We start from the raw sequence: 26,918 nt of genomic DNA on the forward strand, positions 1-26,918 counted from the left end.
GTCCAGTGCGCTTGACCTTTGACCTTTTGACCCCAAAATCAATAGGGAACATCTTCATCCCATGGGTAGTCCATATGTATGATATGGTGACTGTAGGTGGAAAGGATAACGCTTTAGAGCCCGGAAACCATATTGCTACTTCGATGTCCAGTGCGCTTGACCTTTGACCTTTTGACCCCAAAATCGATAGGGAACATCTTCATCCCATGGGTAGTCCATATGTATGATATGGTGACGGTAGGTGGAAAGGATAATGCTTTAGAGTCCGGAAACCATTGCGTCTACAGACGGACGGACGGACGGACAGACAGACGGACAACCCGATTCCAGTATACCCCCCCCACAACTTGTTGCGGGGGGTATAATAACTCTTTGACTTTGTACTGAGCTAGAAATCAAGTGTCAAATACTATTACAATAGTTCAAAAAAAGTGCTATTGTAAAAGAGGTTGTGTATATGTGTGTGAATTTGTATGTGATATGTCTGAAAATGAAGCATTATAAAAGGGTAAAAAAGAAGAAATCAACTTAGAAAATTCTACCTCTATAATTGATTTCTCCTGGGGAGCTTTCAGGATTTTTGAAATAGTAATTGTTGAGATGAAGATGATTGGAATCAAAGAAAGTATCCATCCAATTCCATTAGACCACATGGGGTATACATAGTCGCCAAATTCCAAGGGCTTGTACTGGATCAAATTGAACAGGAATACAAACTAAAAATAAAAATTTACAATTATGTATACATGTATGTACACATCAATACACTAAAGAATAAAATACATAGCACACAATGCTGTAATCATCAAAGATAATGCAAGAAGACTTCACGGACCAGAATGCCCACCAAGCTTAACTTAATTAAACAAACTTTATTCAATTTGCTATACAGTAAAACACACTTATAGCGAAGTGCTGGGGACAAACTATTTTGATTTATTATTAATTCATAATATGTTTTAAAAATTACAGGGAATGAAAATTTCTTTGCTGTAAGTGTGAATTCATAATAAGCGTGTTCATAGTAACTGTGTTTTACTGTATATGTATTTCATTTTGAAAGAACTAAAAGATTTATACATCAAATCTCTAATTACAGTCCCATCCTGACCTTTCAAGAAACTTGAATTTATATGTCCATTACCCATGTATGCTTAAATATGAGTTTTACCATGGATGCTTCAATACGACAAGTTTTACTCATTGTATCCTTGTTTAATGTTGTCATGGGCTCTTGAGAAGATTTGAAACTCATTTTCCCACAAATATACAATGTAATATAAACACCTGTGTAAATTTTTCATCCCATTTTCCCCATGGGAAGTTTCGACAAACCTTAGTCTAAAAGATATAGGGAAATTATCACATAGATAGGTCTCATCATTTCTGGCATAAAGGGAAGACATGAAACAGCATTTTAAGAAAATTGAAGCCCATGTGCCTAAGAATCTTTTCTTCTGAATTTTGCTGAAATGGTCCAGTGTTGAGATATGACAAACAATTTTTATCAATTCTGCAGCCTAGTATGTAGCTATACAGAAGAAATAAAAATCACCAAAGCCATACACATTTGTAACAGAATCCCTTTAGCCCCCCCAATAACATACATGTATGCAGATCTATTATTCTCATACCTATAAACATCAAAATGTAATGGTTCTAAATGACCACAAGAAAAACATCTATGATAAATTTGGTGACTTGGCTTGCCCTTTTTCGGATTTTTTGCCAAACAGATATAGATTACTTGCATTTCCAGAAACTTTCCTTTGTGAGATTTATCAGCGAGACATAATATATATATATATATATATATATATATATATATATAAAAGTCAGAAAGATTTACAAGAACCATACATTGCTATCATGCAATTTCATGGAGATCTGCAAAAATAAAGTTCTCACTAATAAAGTAGATTTCCAGTACTTTGGTTTGACAATTTCATCCATGACTAAGGTTGAGATGAGCTACAACTACTTCCCTACCTTCTGAGATAAATTTATTCAGGTAATAGATTTATCCCTATGGTCTTCTTTCACAAAAGTATGATTTTACAAAAGTATGCAATTCATGACATCATGCTTACTATTAGAGTCAGGGGTGACAAGAATTTCCAGAACAGTGTAAAGAACCTGTGGAAAAAAGGTCCTCTAACTCCAATCATCATTTCAATATCTCGAATGAATCTATCTGCACCTATTAAGTAAAAGGAATAAAGAAATAATTAATAATGAATTAATTACTCTTTTCCTCAAATATCATTCTGTGTAAAAACAAAAATCACATTTTTTTTTTTAAAAATATTAAATTCTGATTTTGTGAAGCTAGACAACTAGTTCATGACGTTCACCCCTATTGTCACAGTCAATACACATCTTAGAAATGTCCACCCCTATTGTCACAGTCAATACACATCTTAGAAATGTCCACCCCTATTGTCACAGTCAATACACATCTTAGAAATGTCCACCCCTATTGTCACAGTCAATACACATCTTAGAAATGTCCACCCCTATTGTCACAGTCAATACACATCTTAGAAATGTCCACCCCTATTGTCACAGTCAATACACATCTTAGAAATGTGTTGTTTACAACATACTAAAGGTGAACGGTAAATTTGTAGCTCAGACATGATAACCTTGGTGATAAGTCATTGTCTTCAGATCAAGAGACAAATGTCAGTTGTGGGCAATATTGTATCCCATATTTAAGTCATTTCATACAAGGGTTACTTGTTCCTTGTCATATCATCATTTTAACATTCTCACACTATGACCTTGATTCAAGCCAATCGTGCTCCCCGAAGTGCAAAATTGAAAAGGGTTATACACATGTATCAATTGACTGACAGCAGTGTCAAAACAATTAAAGATATGGAGTGGACAATATATTTCTATGACCAGAGTGGATTGACCCTTGACCTTTGACCATAAAATCAATAGGAGTCATCTACTTCTAAGGATGTACCAGTGTACCATGTTTGATGTCTGTCAAGCTAAGGGTTCTCAAGTGGACAGTGTCTTACTATGTCTAGAGTGGATTGACCCTTGACCTTTGGACCTAAAAACTCATTATCAACCCACATATGCAGTACTATTACGATCAGGTAAATGGTTCTCAAGATATTGAGCTGACAACATGTGGTCTACAGACCTACAGGTGCAAAGCAATATGCCCATCTTCTTTGAAGGGGAGCATAAAAATCTGACATTCATTCTTGTTTACACCCAAAGCTACAGCAGGATCAAAGTGCTTTGTTCCACTGGAAAAGCATACATTCTTAATGCACACTATATACATCAAAACCCAGACAACCCTAACCCCAAAACAGAATATCCAGTAGCATATATATGTACAATTGTAAGTATGGTAAACAATGTTACTGGGCTTCTGATCTATGTGAATCAAAACATCACAGTTATAAATCATGTTTTATACTCACCATAAATCCATCCAATCATTACACTCTCAAGTCCTGCCATTAAGAATACTGACCAACTGGACACATAATTATCCATCAACTGTAGAATGTACACGCCTCCCTGCAAAACCCATTACATGGTGAACTACATATCCATACTACAGTTAATTAACATTGAATGCTTTATGAAGTTTCAACCAAGATGATACATATTCTATTTCAATTACAGCACTATTAAAGTTTATACTTACGTTACATGTGACAGAGAGACCACCCAGGAAACCAATGAAGCACACCACAGCCACAACATAGGTTTTCTTGGCTCTCAGTTGTGGGAATGTGTCTTGTACTGCTGTCATCATGGTCTCCAGCAGGGCAAACTGAAGCAAAAGATAATTCATTCGATTATTTTCATTATTCTGTAAATACAAATACATTAAATGATAATAGCCCAGAACACTGTATGACTTCTGATTTTGAAACTCTCTTCAAAGAATACCAAAGAAATACATGCATAAATTCAATAACACAAAAGGCTTAAGGGCCTTCATTTATGGTCACCAGAACACCTGACAAGAAACTAAACAAAAGGTCCATAGATGCACTATCATGGTTTACAAATGCAGAACTACTGCAAGATTTGCTGAAGACACGCAAACCCATTTCTACTATAGAACAAGAGGCTCATGGGCCAAATTACTCACAAGAGAATTACAAATCCCATATTAAATTCCAATTATGGCCCCAAACTCACCACATATAGCATGGTATGTACAAACTTCCCTCTACAAAACATGAGAACTCTTGATTTCACATATTGTTTCCTTATGGTTCTTCAGAGAGAATTTTTAAAACTTTTACCCGTATATTCCTATGTCAAAAGTATGGACCCCTATGTAAATTTTTAAAACTTTTACACGTATATTCCTATGTAAAAAGTATGGACCCCTATATAAATTTTTAAAACTTTTACACGTATATTCCTATGTAAAAAGTATGGACCCCTATGTAAATTTTTAAAACCCTATTGTGGCCCAATGTTGGCTCCAGGGATCATGATTTGAACATTTGTATCTTCATTCCATAACAAAGCTTCTATTCTATTCTGGCTTTTCTGGTCCAAGAGATTTTTTTTTACACACCCAACCTTATTTTGATTATTTCTTAATCATTCACCCATAAAAGAGGTGTGATCCTTTATTTAAACAAACCTGAATACTGTTAACTTAAGGATGCTTTGTGCCAAGTTGGGTGAAATTGACCCAGGCCTGTGGTTCATATAGAAAAAGTAAAAAATGTGAAAAGATTGATGGACAAATTTTGTTCAGAAAAGCTCACTTGAGCTAAAAATGGTATAGCCTAAGTACTACAGTTTTTTTCAACTCCTGAAGGAATGTTTGGGATCTCTATAATTGTCTCACCTCACTTCCCATTCCAAGTGTGATCATCATAACAAAGAAGAGAATAGACCACAGAGGAGAGATAGGTAGCCTTGTCACAACGTCAGGATAGACGATGAATGCCAACCCAGCACCTGAAAAATCATCAAACCGTGGGGAAATAGGGGTTACATAACAATAGAAAGATTGATGTTTTTCAAATCAGCTTAGAATATAAATATACTGCACTTACGGCACTGAATTTATCATCTTTTACATGTTATTTGTATTTAACCAACTAAAAAAAATATATCTGATCTAAAAACAAGTGTAACCTTTGATACTATCAAACGAGTTTTAGGGTATTGGGTAAACCATTGTAAGTTTTTAGATATTCTCCCAATGATTACAATGTTCATTTCTCATAAGATATGGAAACTGAAAGTCATACCTTGATCTACCACTTTGTCGATGGGCATTTGAAGTTCATGAGCCAAGTAACCAATAATTGAGAAAATAACAAAGCCAGCAAATATACTGGTGCAGATGTTTCCAATACCAACAATCAGAGAATCCCTGTCAATAGATGATGAAAAAATCAGTACACACAGTCATCGATATAGATGTAGTATTACACTAACAAATAAGGCATTCCAAACAGGACTTAAAACCTGAACCCTTACTTGAAACAATTGTTGTGGAATTGGTTGTAACTGGACAGTGTTATAAGACCACCCCAGGCTGGGCTGAGGGCAAAGAAGATCTGTGCTGCAGCATCTGACCACACCTAGTATAAGTAAGACAAAAACTAAACCATATGCATTTTATGGACAATGAATGTTTGTCCATTCTAATTATATCAGATCTATGATAGATTAATTATACAAATACTGGCTCATCTGTTACCTTAGCTTCTCCCAGTTTATCAAAGCGAGGTGTAAGGTAGTAAATGATGCCATCAGCAGCTCCAGGTAACGTAACCCCGCGGAAAAACAGAATAAATAGCACAACGTAGGGAAACAGGGCAGTGAAGTATACAACCTGTCAAAACAGTCATCATTCATATTCAACTCAATCAAAATAGTCATCATTCATATTCAACTCAATCAAAACAGTCATCATTCATATTCAACTCAATCAAAATAGTCATCATTCATATTCAACTCTATTTACTCAGAATTTCAAAACTTATCTGAAAAAGCAGAAATTTCATTTTTCCACTAACTTATTATTTCAAAACATATCTAAAAAAGCAGAAAGGTATATTTTTCCACTAACTCATAATTTTGAAAGGCAAAGATGTAAATGTTTTTATTGACAGTCATTTAAGAAAATGAAACCTTTTAATAAATCATAGCTCTATACTGACTGGAATCTGTCTGTTTAGATTTACAGGCATACGAGATACTGAGGAGTTAAATCTAAATTTTGTTGGGTAAAATTACAGTGGTTTCAGAAAGGATGTATGAGGACACCGTTTCATGGATTATTCCAATTAGCACTTTAGATTCTCTTGGTCATGGATGATTTAATCTCAAAACATGAAAACAATGAAAGATTAAACACTACAAAATTGCAGGTCTTCACAGTTATCTATCTTATAGTCCAGTTATATGGTGTAGAACAACTGTTTACCTTTCCAGTAGATTTTACACCTTTACTGAGAGCTGCAAAAGTCATTATCCAAGCACATAGTAAGCACAATGTAATTTTCCACTGAGGGATCCCAATATCCTCGATACCACCAGACTGATCCAATACACCACGCCTGAAAACACACAAAACAGGGCATACATAACCAGTAATTAAGCAGTAATTGTCAAATGAAGGTAATATTTAGTTAACACTTTCAGAAAAAGAGGTGATGCTTTATAACTGCAAAAATCCTTGAATAGTTTATTATTCATATGTTGGTATAACACCGATATTGTCTATACACCTGGTTTGCAAATTAATATATATGGTTTTTTTTTAAACCCCCCCCCCCACCCCCACCCCCCGTGCTACATCCACATGTAGTTTGCAGTTCATGTAGTCTGTAGTTAATGTTGTAAACTTTTTTGAAATTTCCTTCTTTATAAGCTGTCTTGCTGTTATGCCCTCTGGGCCCAAAATTGCAATAAACTTATACTTTGTGTACATATTAAACTTATATATCTAAATTCATTCAGGGCTATTCCAGCAAAAAAAATATGGGGGGGAGGGAAGGCACTTTATTTTTAAGACAGCCACCCATACAATTAAATTTTCCTCTGCTACCACCACCCATACAATTAGATTCTCCCCTGACACCACCACCCATACAATTCAATACTTTCATTTAACGTAACAAATGGATCAACCATATGATATTTTAGAACTTAATTCTAGTTTATATTTTTAAAAATGCAAAAAATATAAACAATAAAATGTCTTTCTTTGTTGTTTCATCGGGAGATGAAGGTAGCAATCATTGCAGAAAAAATTACATATTTTGGTTTCCAATGCAATTTTGGTAGGGAGAAAAAAAGGATGATCTCAGCATATAAAATGAAAGAAAAAATTCAATTAATTTTGTATACTCTGGAAACATGCGAGTTGTAGAAACCTAAGCTCTGTTTGCTTATTATAAACGAACAGTTTCACTAATGATGTGGGATATTGTCATATCATTTCTGGACTAGATGTGCAAGTCCTTTTTACTCATGTCATGATCTGGGTGCTTGTTAATTGCACAGTTGAAATAACAAGAAGTTGGTTTTTTTAAATGATATATAACTAAATAAAATATGAATATATTATACCACTTTTAATTTAAATTCACATATATTGTTACTCTCTTTATTACTTTTAAAAGACAAGTGTCTTATTACATCAGTTACAATATGTATACATAAAATGGCATTGTATAGTGGTTTACAAATTCAAGCAAGCAACGGAGAAGAACTTTTCAAAGAGTTAGGTTTTCTCGCAACTTAAGTGCTAGACATAGATATTTCCCTAAATTACAAAGTGTATGCATATAGATTGTGACTTTTTTCCTTTGACTTTCCCCCCTACAATCTCTCGTAGGCCTACGGGAAACTCGCAAATATTCCATTTAAAATTTCAGTCCCAAGCATAATATCTACCCGATTTATATCGCAATCAGGCAAATTTTCCACTCTGTTAAACGTAATGGTATACCAGGTGGGAGATTTCATATCCGAATTACCCCGCACATCTCAAAGTCTGTCGAAATTCACACCTTCGGAAACAACGGTGATTCCCTGATCCTTGATTTTGTTAATTAAACAACAACTCGGGTTTTGGTAATTAACCTCACACAACGCTGCATGTTAATTACACGTTAACAAATTGATAGCTTGGGTATAATAATTGATTCAGAGTGCCGATTAAACAAGATCACCGCCAAACTGTTACCTGCGCATTTTAAAACGAAAGTGTTAGGGGCGATAATTCCCAGAATAGTCATGCTCGACTGAAATCGAAAGTAGGAATCGCGTTGTAATCGAAACAAGAGGTACTGTGAGCAATGCTCACTAAGAATACCCCCCGCTTACCCCAATCTCCCAAAGGGTGTTGGTAATAGGTATAAACTACCTCTTTTCTGAGTGTAAAAAACAAATGGCATGACAAACCGAACCATATTGCTACTTCGATGTCCAGTGCGCGTGACCTTTGGACCCCAAAATCGATAGGGAACATCTTCATCCCATGGGTAGTCCATATGTATGATATGGTGACTGTAGGTCGAAAGGATAACGCTTTAGAGCCCGGAAACCATATTGCTACTTCGATGTCCAGTGCGCTTGACCTTTGACCTTTTGACCCCAAAATCAATAGGGAACATCTTCATCCCATGGGTAGTCCATATGTATGATATGGTGACGGTAGGTGGAAAGGATAACGCTTTAGAGCCCGGAAACCATATTGCTACTTCGATGTCCAGTGCGCGTGACCTTTGACCTTTTGACCCCAAAATCGATAGGGAACATCTTCATCCCATGGGTAGTCCATATGTATGATATGGTGACTGTAGGTGGAAAGGATACCGCTTTAGAGCCCGGAAACCATATTGCTACTTCGATGTCCAGTGCGCTTGACCTTTGACCTTTTGACCCCAAAATCGATAGGGAACATCTTCATCCCATGGGTAGTCCATATGTATGATATGGTGACGGTAGGTGGAAAGGATAATGCTTTAGAGTCCGGAAACCATTGCGTCTACAGACGGACGGACGGACAGACAGACGGACAACCCGATTCCAGTATACCCCCCCCACAACTTGTTGCGGGGGGTATAAAAATGTACAGTCGTTTCATAAAGGTGAAATTACACGAAAAGGTTGTAAAACTCATGATCGTTGGTTGCATTAGACAGGTGGTAGTTTAGGACAGGTACAATACGTTGGGTAACACCTTGGAGGGGAAAGTTTTACGGTAACATTGAGTTATCTGCCCATTTATCAATCTTTTTTCCGTACTTAAGTTAATGTAGAATGGCTCCGCTTTTCTTCTTCTTTTGTAATAATAGAAACGTAGCGCGATACGTTTTCATTTTTATCAAAATTCACAGGCACCCATGTTTTTTATTTAACCTGGAAGACAACCACCCATACAAATATATTTTCCCAAATCACTCCCACCCATCCAAAAAAATATCTGCTGCCGTCCCCCCCCCCCCCCCCCCCCCCCCCCCCCCCCCCCCCATACGTTTTTTGCTGGAATAGCCCTCATATAAATTTAGTCCACAATTACCCTGATAAGTTAAAAATTACAGAAATTTCTCAATTTATTGACTATGTTACCCTTGCTGGTTCTGACCTATTCATAAACAGTAAATCACATGCTGCCCATAATAGGTCGCAATAAAGAGCATGGAGAAGGTCCAAACTCAGAATATAGTGAAGATTTGCTTTATAATGTAATATGTGATGACAAACCATCAATCAAAAGTGGGTCAAGGATATTGCACTATAATCTAGATGTAAACAATGGAGAAAAACTATGAATAAATATTTTTCTTCGTTGTATGGTGTCCCTTTATACATTTTTTTATGTTTCATTACAACAGAACACTAATTTATCCACATTTTAAAACTTATCCCACTGATTCATAATATATAACCAGGCTTTTGTTTTTGGTGGTAGACAGACAATAGATGTATGACATACTTTCCCTTTCACACTTGGAACTTTTTCAACAAAACCTTGCTCAAATATTAGTTCAAACAAACTAAGAACTCACTCGAAGAAGTCCTGAGCAGGAGCATGCTTCGTGACATTGCTGGCCAGAAGACTGATGTTTTGTTCCAAGGCCACAGTGGCATTGTAACAGACTTGTTTGTAGTAGACCTGTCCTGCAACTTGATGGCAGGCATCTGCATCCTTGTAGGAATAGCAATCTGAGGATGAAATAAATTATAATACATTCTTGTCTTGAAGAAACAGAAAGGCAAAGTTGTGGGTGGTATGTTCAGAGAGAGAGAGAAATACAAAACACCTACATGTATGTGGATTTCTGTACTCATTATAACTTTAATTCAATAGCTATCTAAACCTGTCTGAAAGACATTTTTTCTTTCTTTCTTTTTTTATTACAAACATTGCAGGTAGCAAAAAAAAAATTTATTATCTTATATTTTTTCCCACTAGGCATGTCTCACTCATTAACCTACATTCTGAGGCCCATTCTGGATGACATTTTTCCCACGGCAGTTCACTGGTAAAGGAAGTGAAGAGGTAGAGAATGCACCAGCCTATAATGACAGTGTAGTACAGGGACACAATTCCTGATACACTAATCATTCCATAACCAATACCTGTAAAATGCAACAGTCATAAAGATATCATATCAAAAAGTAACACTTGCCCACCAGTATTACATGTATTTTACAAGACTTCATTTCTGCCATCCTACCTGCTCAGATTTGTCAACAATACAAAATTTGTGCTAATGTTCATTGGGTGCATTATTATGTTTACATACAAAATTATTCACGAGAACCTCATGTTACTGTTAAAAAGTGCTCAAAAATAAAATGTAATTTCCAGCATTTTTTCTTCTTCGTTTTTCATTTTTAATCGGAATCCAAAGTATGAGAAAATTAAAGAAATTATATAACAATATGTTGTAAAGCGTGAAGAGTAATGACAATGTTTTGAATAAGTGTTTTTACATAATGTTGCTTTACATTGCATAACTGATCTATTCTGTATTTACCATGAAAGAGTGGACACAGTCTGTCAAACAAAACAGATGGTCCTAAAGCAGCATACTGTCCCAAGGACAACTCCAAAAACATGAGAGGGATTCCCAACAACAGCAACATCAACACAAAAGGAAACACAAAGGCACCTGAAAAATAGTATTCTGGAATGTACAGGATTCACTGGTTATGAATTCTGAACAGTTTTTGATATTGACGAGCAATTCTTAAGTGTAAGGTTTTCTTTTGCCACAACATTAGTTCTCTTTGGTATCATTGAAAAGGAAAAGACACAATACGCAAGTTCCGAGTTACACAAAAATTATTTCCCTTTGTCGAACTCTTTCGCATTTAATGACGTATGGTGGGTACACAATGTATACATTATATCGTAGACTGGCATTGTACATAACGATTACGTTATCAATCACTGGTATGTATATTATGGCCATATCAAGCATAATCTGTTTGAATATGATCATCAAATTGGCTATGAAATCATTATTCGTTTCCTCTTCTACATGAGTGACGCTTTTATCAAAGAAAGATGGCAATTAACAGTATTTGTTTGAGCCATTTTGTTATCCAATACTCATAAACTCACTAAAGTTGCCTTTCCCCTGAGATAGGATGGTCTCAGAAACTCTGGATATCATCTTTTAAGAAATAATACAACGATAGTAATTAGCAAATGTACCCACTGTCATCATATTTTACGTCATAATTTATGGAAGAGTTCGACAAAGGGAAATAACTCTTGGGGAACTCGGAACTTCCGTATTTAGGGATTATATCTGTATACAGGGTGAAAATTTTCATCCAGTGATATTTTCTTTTAAATCCAAATTGGAAAAAGATTTCACTCAGATTTAAATTCATCCAAAATTGTTTGTTGCTACTTTAAAGTTAATTTGTATTTACCTAGTTTTGATTTGGCCATTTAGAAAAAGGGTGAAAATAAAATGGAGGTAAATTTACCTGCATAATAACATAAAGCTCAAATTAGAAGTATTCGCAAAATTATGCACCGGTTTAATTCCTTGCGAAAAAATGACTGACACATGGCCGAGTTAAAATACTATTGAAAAAAACCTCTGATGGACCATTAAGAATCACTCTACTATACTACCTGGTAAGTGTATTTTGCTAATATTGGGGGGGGGGGGGGGGTGTGTTTAAAAATAAGCCCCACAAAAATACTATTTGTGTATTTATTTTAGCTGGATTCATATTTTACTGTCTTGGTGGTGAGGCAAGAATGCTACATGTAATTCATGGTTGTGCTAAGACAAGAAAATCTGTTTATCCATTATAAAACACAGAAAAAGTACTTAAATCATTATCAGACAAAATAGTCAGTCTATCAGATCAGATTACAATGAATTCTAATTACCCTAAAATAAATTCTTACACAGAAGTTCTAGTAACATGCCAGTCCCTCGCGGATCACCAGAAAATGTTTGACAGGTCCACCTACATGTAAAATCATAGCCATATTGAACAGAGCACCTAGCAATTTGCTTCCCCCTTTAAATTAGCTATGGGATATTTTGTTCTGTTTAAAAGAATACTTGTTTTACTGTATACCAAATTATCAATCCTTCTTAATATTTTAATGAGGAAAACACTCAGAAAGAAGACAGTAAATGAAAAGGCAATTAATGTAGAGAATAATTAGAAATCTCAAATAAAAAGAAAAACACAAGTTTCGAGTGACATGACAATCCTAATTCACCAGATTAATTGAAACCGACAACGATCTGTGGTGACTGTATCTTGTGTCAGAAATTTGGTGCAATTTCTGCTATCGCTGGCACTTTGTCTTTTCTAACCAATAATACAAAGTACAGAATTGATAGCATCCATGCACATTCTTATTGAGTTATTGAATAAAACCTTACTTGTTACACTTTTGACACTTTTTGTTTTTGAAATCAAAATAAAACATTTTGCATTGGAATCAAATACACATATCAACACTTCACTGCAAGTTATGTCCCTTGTCCATTATTTTGCAGCAAAAAGATTTTATTTTCCTATGTTGACCTTAGTAATTTTTTTATCTGCAACTTTGACATTTTTAATTTTTTCATCAATTGCAGTCAACTACAAATCAACTAGGAAAAATTGTTTTAGAACACTAATACTGACGTCTCCCCTTCCATTTCCCATAGTTTTTAAAACATATTTTATATATATAATATATATATATATGTGCAGTATTGTGAACATATGATAGCAAAATTAAACTTACCAATATACCAAATATCAAAGGTTTATGTCAAGACAAAAAAGTTATGGCCCGGACAAACTTTACAAGTATGAGAAGTGGAAGAAGAAGAATTCACACTAAAATATGTCTCCCTTCTGGGAAGGGGAGACACAGTAATGCCCTAGGGTGGGACAACTCATAAACTTTTATGAAATTTTAATTATTAGCTATAATTCACAATTGTATTAAATCTCTTGCATTTGGAAGTGTAAAGAAGGAAAACTTGGCTATTTATTCACCGATTGACCTTTGGCTGATCCAACCAAATGGGAAATAATTAAAATCACTGATTAATAGCCTAGGTGTATTAGAGTTAAAAAATTTCCGACAACAAAGTTTTCCATTAGTTTGAGTTTATTTGCCCAAAGGGCAAGCGAGACAAAAAGTAAATGTCAATCCCTGTACAATAATGACAGTCTGTAAATAGAATCAGGAAAAGTTCAATATTTGCAAAAAGTTGGAACATGGACAAAAAAAACCTGCTGTAAGAATATGTTTTATCTTCCAACTGCCTAACACAATACAGTGGGAATTATCTCTTATCTTTTAACCTCAAATTGTTAAAATGTGACATAATCAAATACATCATGATCAGATTCATGAATAGAAAGTTAAATAATAACCAAGAAAAATCCCAGTCAGGTGTATCAATCTATCAATCTGTTAAATCATACAGTATAGAAAATTTCATTCATTGCAAAAGAGTGTCATTAGGCATAATGATTATAAACTTATATTTTCGTAAAACATCTAATGTACCTCAGAAAAATGTATGATTTTACTTTATAATCATCAAAATCATGTCTGCTAAAAATTCATGGTTGGTTCCGGTATTTACATTATTTACAGGACACATGTCTGGTATATTTTCATTCAACTCTGACTCAATCATTAATCCATGTATCTTTAATGTTCACACAACCTGGTGTTTGAGAACGGATATTTGGACCCTGGATTACTTTCATTCTTAGATCCTTAAGTACTTTGTATTAATCCTAAATCAAGACTTCACTGCTTCATTTTCCGTTTTATTCATTTTAATGCTTCTTTAAAGTTAATCTATCTTCACAGGCTTACCTCAGTTCAAAACGTAAGTGACAAAGGGGGCAAAAGTTCACATACTATTGTCCCTGTTAACATATCTACCGTCTGTTTACTATTACCAACAACAGCTGCCCTTTAAATACCCTAAAGTAACACATCTATAATACTTTGTCAATACAACACGTTTAAGAACAATCTTATTCAAAAGCCTTAACCTACAGCTTAACATTACTTTTGAACTACCTGATATAAATTGGGATTGGAATCTGAACAAAATGTTCGTATCTCAAGTTTTGGGAAGTGAAAACCGAAAGAAAAAAACCAACTAAAAATAAAACTGGAAGATATCTTCTGAAAGCCTTTTAGGAGAGATGTAAATGGTGCTAATGATAATCTATATGCCTTAAATTCATCTTTACCTCCTCCATTACTGTAGGCTAGATAGGGAAACCTCCATACATTCCCTAAGCCCACAGAGTATCCCAAAAGAGACATAAGGAAATCAAATCTTCCAGACCAGTTCCCACGATCCTCCAACTCCTTGACCTCACCCACAAGGTCATCATCCAGTGGGGTCAAGACTGCAGTACTGGACACATCTTGCACCAACTGTTCATTGGGGTTCTGTAATATATCAACAGCCATTTATCATCCAACTGCTTTTTGTGTTTTGTGCATCGTACTAAATTCTTGCCATGTGCATTAATAATGTTTGAGAGAACATTTACGTAAGCATTTTTAAAATTACTCTCCGGTGTTTTCGAGTGATAACGATTTCAATTTTGTCAAAGTGCATTGTAGTATATGACGTGCACACCATCAGATCTTATCCTTACATTTACTTCTGTTTCAGAATTTGTATTTGATAATCAATAATAATGATTCGTTACAAGATGAGAAAACAAATTTCAACTGACATGAAGTAAAATATCTATGTATCATTGTACATCATTAACTTTTATCATTGTACATCATTAACTTTTATCATTGTACATCATTAACTTTTATGACTGAAAACCTGAAACATTTTTTAGCGATCAGGACAAAAGTTAATCAAATTCAAAGTCAAGTTAATTAACTTCCAGTTAAAGCTATAAAAATGTACAAGTTCATGATGTGAAAAACAGTCAGTTCATGTTGGTGCAACTGGGTCAAGGTCATCTCCATATACTAAGTTTTTATATATGCTTTTGGCTGTGTCACATTTTAAAGAGATGGTATATGTATATGCATATTTGCTATTCCTTTCCATGATGTGTGTGTTTACTGTGGAGTGGGGCTAATTCGTGTGGGGTAGTGCTGCATACCACATCGTCATCCAGTTCCCGCTCTGGATACTCCTGTTTGTAGTAAGCTACACCCCATTTATTCTTCTTCCCTGTCGCCATCTCACTCTCATCCTGGTATTTCTCCGTTCCTCTCTGAAAAGAAATGTAACATGCATTTTCATCTCAAAGAATAAACCTTTCGTCATCTACCATATTTACTAAATTAATTCATTAATATATATAAAGTTTTGATATCCAGAGTTAAGGATGTATGCTACACCAGAGAAATTTGATGTAGATGAAAAGTGGAGGGTGTGTACAACAATATTTTAAAGTTGAAAATTTTCAAATTTACTTTATTTTGTCAAAAAATACAGTTTTAGTAGAAGGTAATCTGAAAAAAAAATTAAAACCCCTGCTAGGCTTGAACCTGCAACCTAAAGTTTAGCAGTCGGTATGCTAACCTACTGAGCTGCTCGCCTAGGTATTTAAATGGAAAAGGAAAAGTCAAGTATTGCTGATGTCAATTTTTTCATCCATGTTTTTAAAGGAAGTCAGCCATTATGACGATGTAGAGTACTACCTTAACTGGTCCAGATTTATAATATCATTTATAGTTTATAATGAAACAGTCAACATTGTTGTCTGGTGAATAGTAAAACCACATGTTAGCAACATATCTAAATCTAATGTGTTTTATGTTAACAAAATAGCATGTGACCAGAACATTTTCCAAGTACTCTAATGCATAATTGTTCAAAACTTTCTAAAACCATTAAAAATTAAAATATAAATAAACAGTAGTGTAATGCTAGATGTTATTTTCTGATAAACATTGTCACTCTGTATTTCCTGTACTTTAACATTTCTTGGGCATTCTCAAGGGTAAGAATTTTACAGTTTATATCAAATGGGCACATATCCAATCAAAAAAAACCTTTGCCAAATCCTCAAGATTATCTGATTAAATTTGTCTGGTTTTTAATACAGTTTAAAATATATTACAAATTCATGAATTAACATTAAAAAAAATAAATCAAACATGTTCAAACTGAACTATATCTTCCTTAAACATACACAGAGTTGAATTTTATTATTAATAAACTGAAAAACCAGGGCCCCCACTGCAATATATACTTTTTAAAATGCATGTTTTTATGACGATGTTATGTAAATTACAACTTAATTTTACTGAGCAGGCTTGGATTTCCCCAAAAAATCTCAAACTTAAGTTTGAGTTTTTCGCTATTTGAGCAGTCAAAATTTGAGTAAAATCTCAAAACTGAAGTCCAAATTTCGACTTAAGTTTCTTTTGGAAAATCCCGGCCAGGAATTATATTATTCTTCTGATCGGAATAAAAAGTTAAATAACCCTACTTCACAGCATGGCACTAATGACTGGGTTCCGTGACACTGATGTATGAAATCTTAAATGTCCCTCATCTTGAAGATAAACCATTTTGCTCTTATAAAACATGTACCTATATACAACGACATCCACCGTGCTACTTCTTCTCTGGTGTACATTGAATATACTTGTACACTTGAAATGTGAGATTTGTCTTTCTTTTCTCACCTGGTCATCACCTGAAGACTCCATCAGAGGGACGTTGGCTGCTATATCAGGAATGCTACGATTGGTTTCATTGGGATATCTACTCAAATTACCTGCTGGTATTTTACCTTCACTTTTCGATCGTTTTTCTTTTCTGTCACTCATTTTTTATACCTTGTTTGAAAATGTTAATTGTGTCAACCTTCTGATTACACCACAAAACACAATACACCAACTTTTCACAGCCTGGAGTGAACTGTAATCACAAGCAGCTGTTACACCATGAAAAATTCAATCCGTTTGTTTATTATTATTCTCTTGTTCTGTGCACGTCAAAACATACGCACAAAAGGTTTGACCTATTGCGTTATCTGTTATAGAATTACTATGCTTTTAATATTAGCACAAGTGTGGTCTGGAGCCAAAATTCCTTGCAGTCAGAAAACAATCACAAATTTCAGTATCATAGAAGACATGTGACCGTACGGAGTACTGGTATTGGCCAAGATTCTTGGCCAACTTTTGAAGTCTTTATTTCAATACACAGTGACTAAACAGCACAATGAGAATTTCTTCTAAGCTTCTAATCTTATTAATCCAATTAAAATTCCATTGATTGGTTAAACTTTAACCAAATAAATCACATGTAAATATACAGCACTCCTTTAAAATAAGAAGAAATGTTTCTCATGAAATCCCTCCTTACACACTGTCAGGACACGGCACGGCTCAAAACATACTAACATATATAAATATATATATGTGTGTGTACTAGTGTGTCAGTCACCTCAGAAGCTGACCCCACATGGGCGGACCAAATGCTTTCAGCCAGAAAAACAATTCATAAAGTGAGTACCGAACATTCAGAATGGACACAAATTTCCTTATCAGCTTACTTCACTTCATGCACAGGTGTGTATACATTAAAGACAGTCACATCCAAAACAGCACCCTATTTTACCCCAGAAGTATGAACATAGAATTAAAACTACAGTTACTGGTGTTTGTTCCAACAAAACACCCCAAAACAAATACAGTGTCAGTCAATACATTTCAGTGGCCATTTAAATGTGATTTTTAGACCTTTCAATGGAAACAATTGAGGTAGCCTGTGATGATCATGGGTTAAGCTGGTCATAGTAACTAAGTCAGTGGTCAAACAGCACGATCAAGGTTTCATGCCATAACATGTTAACAACACAGTACATTACAGCAACATCAAATCTGACCAAACTGAAATGACCATATCAAAATTTACCAACAGCATTGACCAGGTCTGTAATACATTTGTTGAAAACTATGAATTCGTTCAGCATACACCAGATGATGCAATTTGGCAAATGTCCAACCACTTTTTTTTTTTAGAAAGTTGCTCGCATGGTATTTGCACATTTTATGTACATTACTCTGTTGGACTAATATTTACAATAAAGATGGCACAGTTGTGAAATTTTCAAGTAATGTTTGCATCATGTTCATTGCTGCTTTACAACTTTTCATTTGGACCGAGTCTGACTTGTATCTATTTGGGCTAATATCATTGGCTGACAAATCAAAGTTTCCCCAACTCTACTAATTACCATGAACATACACGTAATTTTTTTCTAAGAAAACCACGTTGTTTCCCCCTCCATATCATCAAATTCATATCACCCTTTTTTTAACAGGTTGAAATCTTTTGCTCACAAGCATTATTTCTTTCACCTCCAGACTCTAGTCATCAACTTTTGACTGTAACATATACAGGTAAATGACACTTGAAATTTATTTTAGGGGGGAGTCCACACATGGAGAATTGACAGCAGACCTGGTGAAGCACCTAAAGGCGGGACACAATCTGTCAGGACAGACAAATGTTTTTACAGGAAAATGTATCATATTCTCTTCAGAGCCTTCTCCTTTTTGAAAGCAGCAACCTGGATTGCTACTTTAAATATTTGCATTTTCTAACATTTTGTTAGTGTTAATCCTATGCTATTTCAACTTGATAAAAGCATTCCCTTTTCAATTAAACAAATCAAATTACAAATAATAAGGAATAAATGTCAAGGTTGTCTGCATTATCTACGGAGGATATAAAAACAATGGACACATCACTAAGATATAATTATAATCTGCTGATTGTAAAGTCTCCCCAAGGAAGCAATGGCTCTATTTCAGTTATTTTTATCTGTCAGGGGCACAATGCAAACACATTATTTGAAAAAAAATAACGCACATAAGTTATTTTACAGACACGTCATTTTTTAAATAACACATTTTCAAAATGTTATTCTTTCGATCTTATGGTGTTATTGATTTCATCTAAAATCTTCAGTTTTCTGTATTTCCTGTCGATATATTTGAGGACAATATTGCATTCTGGGATTCTATGATGCAAAAGATGCAGTGCACATACTCTAACAAACAAATGTAGAAGACATACAAGTCCCAAGTGTAAACTAGTAGCATTTTAATCGTTACTTTGAGGTGTTACTTGCATTTTTGGGGTGACATTTTTATCAACAAATGAACATTTTTCCGCAATTTTACAAAGACTTTGAATACTTTTCCCAGACTAAGCAAGTTTTAAAATAAAACGAAACCTTCGTTTTCGGTGCACGAGTGAAAATCTGTGGTGCACATAGTGTGAAGGGGGTTGACACAAAATAATATAATCAAATAAACTAGAAATAATCTGTTCCAGTTATCAATGAAAAGAAAAGAGTACCTTGCAGTAATTGATGGAAGGACAGGAGCAAAGAAAGGTAACCCATTGTGACCAAAAAAAGAGAGAAAAACTTGCGTGTGTTATTTTTCTAATAATGTGGTTGCATTATGAGCCTAACTGTTGATAATACATTTACCACTTTGTGTAAATCAGTTTATAGCACAATTCATTTAATCATCAATGTTGAAGATCCTATGTCTCTAACAGTAAAGGTTCTTCACAATTTTGTTAATCAAGGACAAGGTCAAATGTCAACGTCACTGCATCCACATGACTTTGATAATAGTTTGTAGGCCTCATCATTCAATCATCATTGCTGAAGATCCCATGTCTCTACCACTACAGGTTCTGTAGATATACAAATTTTTATGATAAAGGTCAAGAGCCAAGGTCATTGGAGTCATGTGACCTTTAAACTAGTTTGTAGGCCTCATCATATAATCAGCATAGTTGAAAATCCCATGCCTCTACCACTACAGGTTCTGAAGTTAGACCAGTTTTTATGATAATAGTCAGAGGTCAAGGTTTCTGGAGTCACTTGACCTTCATACTCAATTGTAGACCTCGTCATCGAATCTTATTTTTGTTGAAGATCCCATGTCTCTATCAGGCCTGGGGCCTGTTTTACAAAATAACTTACAACAAAGTCACAAGTCTAAATTGGATTACACAGTTATTAGGTTAAATGAATGAATTAAAACTTTTATGAGGTTAGATTTTCAACAATTTTTTACTATTCTGCAATGAATTGAATGATCTTACAATAAATGGGAAAATTCCAGTATGTAAAGTTGTTCTTTTGTAAAATGCACCCCTGGTTCAGAAGTTGAACCAGTTTATATGATCTTGGTCAATGTTTGATACTGGAGTTGATTAACCTTGATACAAGGGCTTAGTTGCCATCATCACCTTCTCAATGCTTTTCTAAGACTATCTATTTCATTTCTCAAGTTAGATCTGTTGAAATGTGGAATTAAGTTTTTCCCCATAGAATTGTTAGACCCATCTTTATTTTACCCCCCCCCCCCCTCTCCCCAAGAAAACAAGACTTAATTAAACAAATTGCCCCTGCTTCTATTGTTTTCTACCCCCATAACAGAACAAACCCAAACATTTCTACATAACAGAACAAACCCAAACATTTCTACCATAACAGAACAAACCCAAACATTTCTACATAACAGAACAAACCCAAACATTTCTACATAACAGAACAAACCCAAACATTTCTACATAACAGAACAAACCCAAACATTTCTACATAACAGAACAAACCCAAACATTTCTACATAACAGAACAAACCCAAACATTTCTACATAACAGAACAAACCCAAACATTTCTACATAACAGAACAAACCCAAACATTTCTACCATAACAGAACAAACCCAAACATTTCTACCATAACAGAACAAACCCAAACATTTCTACCATAACAGAACAAACCCAAACATTTCTACCATAACAGAACAAACCCAAACATTTCTACATAACAGAACAAACCCAAACATTTCTACATAACAGAACAAACCCAAACATTTCTACATAACAGAACAAACCCAAACATTTCTACATAACAGAACAAACCCAAACATTTCTACATAACAGAACAAACCCAAACATTTCTACATAACAGAACAAACCCAAACATTTCTACATAACAGAACAAACCCAAACATTTCTACATAACAGAACAAACCCAAACATTTCTACATAACAGAACAAACCCAAACATTTCTACCATAACAGAACAAACCCAAACATTTCTACCATAACAGAACAAACCCAAACATTTCTACCATAACAGAACAAACCCAAACATTTCTACATAACAGAACAAACCCAAACATTTCTACATAACAGAACAAACCCAAACATTTCTACATAACAGAACAAACCCAAACATTTCTACATAACAGAACAAACCCAAACATTTCTACATAACAGAACAAACCCAAACATTTCTACCATAACAGAACAAACCCAAACATTTCTACATAACAGAACAAACCCAAACATTTCTACATAACAGAACAAACCCAAACATTTCTACATAACAGAACAAACCCAAACATTTCTACATAACAGAACAAACCCAAACATTTCTACATAACAGAACAAACCCAAACATTTCTACATAACAGAACAAACCCAAACATACAAACCCAAACATTTCTACCATAACAGAACAAACCCAAACATTTCTACATAACAGAACAAACCCAAACATTTCTACCATAACAGAACAAACCCAAACATTTCTACCATAACAGAACAAACCCAAACATTTCTACATAACAGAACAAACCCAAACATTTCTACCATAACAGAACAAACCCAAACATTTCTACCATAACAGAACAAACCCAAACATTTCTACCTTTAGTATGTGAATACCTGAGCAATGAATGCATTTTCATACATTTTAATTATGGTCCCCATTAACATCCAGAATAGGGTCAGAGAGTTTATATTATCTCACTCTCTCATACTACTGGTTACCTTTGGATCAATCACAAATGCACAATAACATTTTTTAAACATACACTTGTTATTTTTGGTCAATTCAACTATGACCTAGCAATTAAAATCATGCTTTTATGAGAAACATATTAAGATTTAGAATGTTCGTAACACAAAGAACTTAATGGGTGATATTTCTTTCCATGCTTTCTAACTAAAATAATTTTACTCTAGTACTACTGATAGAGAGAATACAAAATATTCATCATTTGGGCTGCTAAACCTACAGCATTAATACTAATCATATTTTCAGTAGCATTATAGGCCTCTACGAAGGTATGAGGTATGCATTGTGATTGTAGTTTAGCAAAGAATGTAATTAGCATCATCCGCATGTTAAGTACACCCCCCCTTCCTTTCTTTGGGCACCATATTTATACTAAGATGATAATACAGTCAATCCCACTGCATCATGCATCTTGACCTTTTATAACCTCTGACGTATTTGACCCAGTTGGCGCAGACGTAACATGCACCTCACAGATCGGTGCGGAACGCAGACAGCTTTGTTTATTATTTGTGTACACAGCCATGTACCAAAAATAAAAATAAAAACATTTCATTCCTTATACCTATATCAATCGTGAAACAATCTCAAAGTTGGTTAACAATGCAGACAAACGTCTGCTGCATTTGCTGCACCATATATTGATGAGGAAGAAAAAGAGAAATAGACTTGGTTCTTCTTTAAAATTCACATCTTAAATATATTTAAAGCATAAACCATAATCTATATTTCGCAATCTGGGAGAAGAGCCAATACATTTATAGGTCGATACAACGATACACGTTTGATCGTGCAGAACGTAAGCTTTTGTGTACAATTTTTGTAAACACGTGTCATGTTCACGATTCCCATGTTTCGTAAAAAATAAAGAAATCGATGCGTTAATTTCCCCTAAATTTCACTAACTTACCAAGAGATCAACCTGTACTTCATCATCGACATCGTTATTTTGACCATGTGTGCCGTCATAGTTGATATTATCACTTGATTTCTTGTACAGTTCTTTCTGCCCATTCTTCGCCATGGTGGTGTTTATTGTTAGTGCTTCCCGTAAGCGCGCAAGCGTATTCCCGCCAAGAGGCGACAAGCAGGAAACACAACATCAAAAATTGTCCATTTGCGAATAGTGTCGAACATACTAATATTACACATTGATTTATTCCAGAATTTTATGGTGATTAATTTCTATTTATCTAATTTATTTATATTAGGCCTTGATCTATTTAGAGGGGGAAAGGGGAGGGGGTGTCCAATATTGTAGATCTACTGGTAGATTCTATCCCAGATGTTGGTATAAATAACAATACCATAACCCGTACTTTATAAGATGAATCCACTAAATTGTTCTATACTATCAGATCAATCATAACTGAATATCCATGAAATCTTTTACTTTTTGAGAGCTCGCACATTCATTTGCATGTATATCATAGCCTACATGTGCAGCATTCTAAATATTTCGACCCCCCCCCCCCCCCCCCCCCCCCCAGTTCGATCTCTCTTTTACTCTAACCTACTGTTCGATCTGTCTGTCTCCCGATTTTATCAAATTGGGTTTATTTACTTCTGCAACGCCGCAGGGTAATACACTTATGAGGCAGTGCACGCCCTCCCCGATCCGAAACGGCGGCGGGGGAGGGGGGAGGGGGGGTGCTTAATTATCTATCCACTAAACGGTGGTCGTAATATACCGGTAGTACAAAGTACTTTCTAATCCGCTTCCACGATACTTCGATACCCAGTTTCAACCAATTAAATTGCAACTCGATCAGTCAAGTTTAGCCAGTTTTAGTTTGGTGAAATATTTTAAACTGTATGTGAAGTAACTTAATAATATTAATAATGATAATATTTATATAGCGCCTTATGTAAAACAAATTACTGTTTAAGGCGCTTTATGGGGGTTATAGAAGAGGAATGCAACAATAAAACACAATTAAATGAAATTAAAGGACAGTATGACATAAGATCTTATATCTGTAAAATTTTGAAAAATAAAACACTATAATTATAATAATTCACATTTTTAATATATTTAAAGCAGAAGCCATAACCATGTGGGAGAAGAGCCAATTCATTTAAAGGACGATACAACGAAATCATGCATGTTATTCGGGAAATTTAAACATAGTGACATTGATCAACAGGACATGGTGGAATAGAATGTAAGTCGAATAAGGAGATACAATAAGTCGATTAAGGAGATCGGAGCACTTAAAATGGAGGATAGAAGATATGACCATGCAATGCAGCTAGTCACCGTTTCGCTTGATCCCCCAAACCAACCAACTCCCTTTCTCATTAAAAAAAAAAAAATCTGCCATTTGTAAAACTCTAGCGAATTGGAGATTCTGTGCTTGTCTGAAAATAAATTTTAGAAAATTTCAACGAATTTACCCAGTATTTTTTTTTATCCCTCCCTGACTCATTAGTGAGTAGTTGGTTAAATTATATCGCATACATGTCTGTTATAGTAAATGTTGACACTTCTAGTGCAGCAAATTCAATCATGTAGGCCCTAGTTTGAAATGATGGTAATTTTTCGAAAAGGTTGAATTCTATTCATACATATGCGATGTTCCTGCATGTGCGTTTATTTTTTTTTCATAATCACTCAGCCACTGTACATGTATACGGTTACACAAATCTTGTTTATGTCAACCTAAATTTTCATCCGTGTGAATGTTTAAATTTCTAATGTGTATATTGTGATCAAAATGACTATTGAAGGTACGCGAGGACAGATTTGCTAGAAAACATAAATGAAAAGATTTAGTCGGACAAATGATCTAAATCCCATTTGGCGCCCCTGTGACCCGATGCTTAGTATTTTTCATTCACAAAAATACCTGTTTGAGATAGGATGATGCAATGTCTAAGTTCTGTGTCCCACATTGAGGACACTGAAATGAAAATGACGTATCGCTCCTAAGGAATTATTTAGCATGCTTATAAATTCAAGATTTTATTCAGTTTGCAGAGTGCGAAATAGGTATTACATATGTATATATATTTAAACTAACAACAAAACACGTTATCGTAATCTCGACGTCAATACAACTTTTTACAACAGTCATGATCGCTTGCCAATAGGTTTTAATCGATTTTTCAATTTAAAACGTGCGTCAAAATATCCTGGCTTCTTTCTTCTGTACGCTGAAATTGATTACAAGAGCAGACACGTGTTTACCTATGGGGATTGTGCATTTTACATTCACTGTGTCCGATTTAGATTTGAAATAATCAAAAAGTCAAAATATAGTACAATGTATTTAGATTGTTGTCATGATTTTAATTTTATTCACAAATACAATTATGTATTGTTAAAACATAAAATTACCGTAAATTCATATCCTGAAGCCATGTGTACTTGGGTCCAAAATATATTGTACTAGCTGTGCGTACCGCGAAACGTTTGAGATCAAAGGTCCAATCAAGTAACGAAACTTGCAAAACACTCCTTGCAATAAAACATGAGTGCAAAATATGAGGTTGGCTTTGTGTTTGACTGACTATCCCTGTATGGTTTCACGATAGTAGATACAACCACACGATAACAGAGGTAGCCGCGTGGTAGCAGAGAGCCACATGATATAATAGTCAGTCGCAGGATAATAGAGATAGTCACATGACTAGCAGAGATAGTCACATGATAGCAGATATAGTCACATGATAGAAGAGGTAGTCACACGATAGCAGAGATAGTCACATGATGCAGAGATAATCACATCATAGCAGAAATAGTCACATGATAGCAGAGATAGTCACATGATATCAAAAATACCCACATGATTGCAAAAATAGTCACATGATAGTAGAGATAGTCACATGATAGCAAAAATAGTCACATGATAGCAGAGATAGTCACAAGATAGCAGAGATAGTCACATGATAGCAGATATAGTCACATGATAGCAGAGGTAGTCACATAATATCAAAAATAGCCACATGAGAGCAAAAATAGTCACATGATAGCAGAGATAGTCACATCATAGCAGAGATAGTCACATCATAGCAGAGATAATCACATCATAGCAGAGATAGTCACACGATAGCAGAGATAGTCACATGATGCAGAGATAATCACATCATAGCAGAGATAGTCACATGATAGCAAAAATAGCCCCATGATAGCAGAGATTGTCACATGATAGCAGAGATAGTCACATGATAACAGAAATAGTCACATGATTGCAAAGATAGTCGCATGATAGCAGAGATAGTCACATGGTAACAGAAATAGTCACACGTTAGCAGAGACAGTCACATGCTAAGTAGACACACAAAGAGCTATAGTCATCGTGAAAGGATGGGTAATGTAGTGACAGAAATGTCGCGAGAGGATACTCGATCTCCTCTGATAATAAAATTTGAAATGTTGACGAAAAATAAAGAAAAAATTTATATCCAAAAGTTATAAATCGTTAGTTAACATTAAATTTTTCTAAGAGAAAATACAAAGAGGAAATGGTCCCTTATTTCTGATAATGCTAGATAAACTCTGAGAACGGATTTATGACTCGCTCGTTAAGAAAGAATGC

General features: G+C 34.8%; 1 protein-coding gene across 2 annotated transcripts in view; it reads right to left on the reverse strand.

Annotated features, from left to right (window-relative positions):
* The window catches only part of LOC125648341 (sodium- and chloride-dependent glycine transporter 1-like), a 30,160-nt gene extending 6,685 nt beyond the window's left edge, over positions 1-23,475 (reverse strand). The window contains exons 1-15 of one of the 2 annotated variants that reach the window (XM_048875341.2): positions 23,288-23,475; positions 15,622-15,735; positions 14,734-14,938; positions 11,013-11,147; positions 10,468-10,611; positions 10,038-10,194; positions 6,443-6,575; positions 5,714-5,848; positions 5,491-5,594; positions 5,259-5,383; positions 4,850-4,962; positions 3,680-3,808; positions 3,450-3,549; positions 2,091-2,200; positions 543-716 (exon numbers count right to left, since the gene is read on the reverse strand). In XM_048875341.2, the coding sequence (XP_048731298.1) occupies positions 543-716; positions 2,091-2,200; positions 3,450-3,549; positions 3,680-3,808; positions 4,850-4,962; positions 5,259-5,383; positions 5,491-5,594; positions 5,714-5,848; positions 6,443-6,575; positions 10,038-10,194; positions 10,468-10,611; positions 11,013-11,147; positions 14,734-14,938; positions 15,622-15,735; positions 23,288-23,401 (1,992 nt within the window). In that variant the 5' untranslated portion in view covers positions 23,402-23,475. Of the gene's footprint in view, positions 1-542; positions 717-2,090; positions 2,201-3,449; positions 3,550-3,679; positions 3,809-4,849; positions 4,963-5,258; positions 5,384-5,490; positions 5,595-5,713; positions 5,849-6,442; positions 6,576-10,037; positions 10,195-10,467; positions 10,612-11,012; positions 11,148-14,733; positions 14,939-15,621; positions 15,736-17,158; positions 18,466-23,287 lie in introns of those variants that run through there. The other variant, XM_048875339.2, reaches the window with a different exon arrangement.
* Positions 23,476-26,918: the final 3,443 nt, after the last annotated feature.

This window comes from Ostrea edulis, chromosome 6 (assembly GCF_947568905.1).
Source record: "Ostrea edulis chromosome 6, xbOstEdul1.1, whole genome shotgun sequence".
Classification (NCBI taxonomy): Eukaryota; Metazoa; Mollusca; class Bivalvia; order Ostreida; family Ostreidae; genus Ostrea; species Ostrea edulis.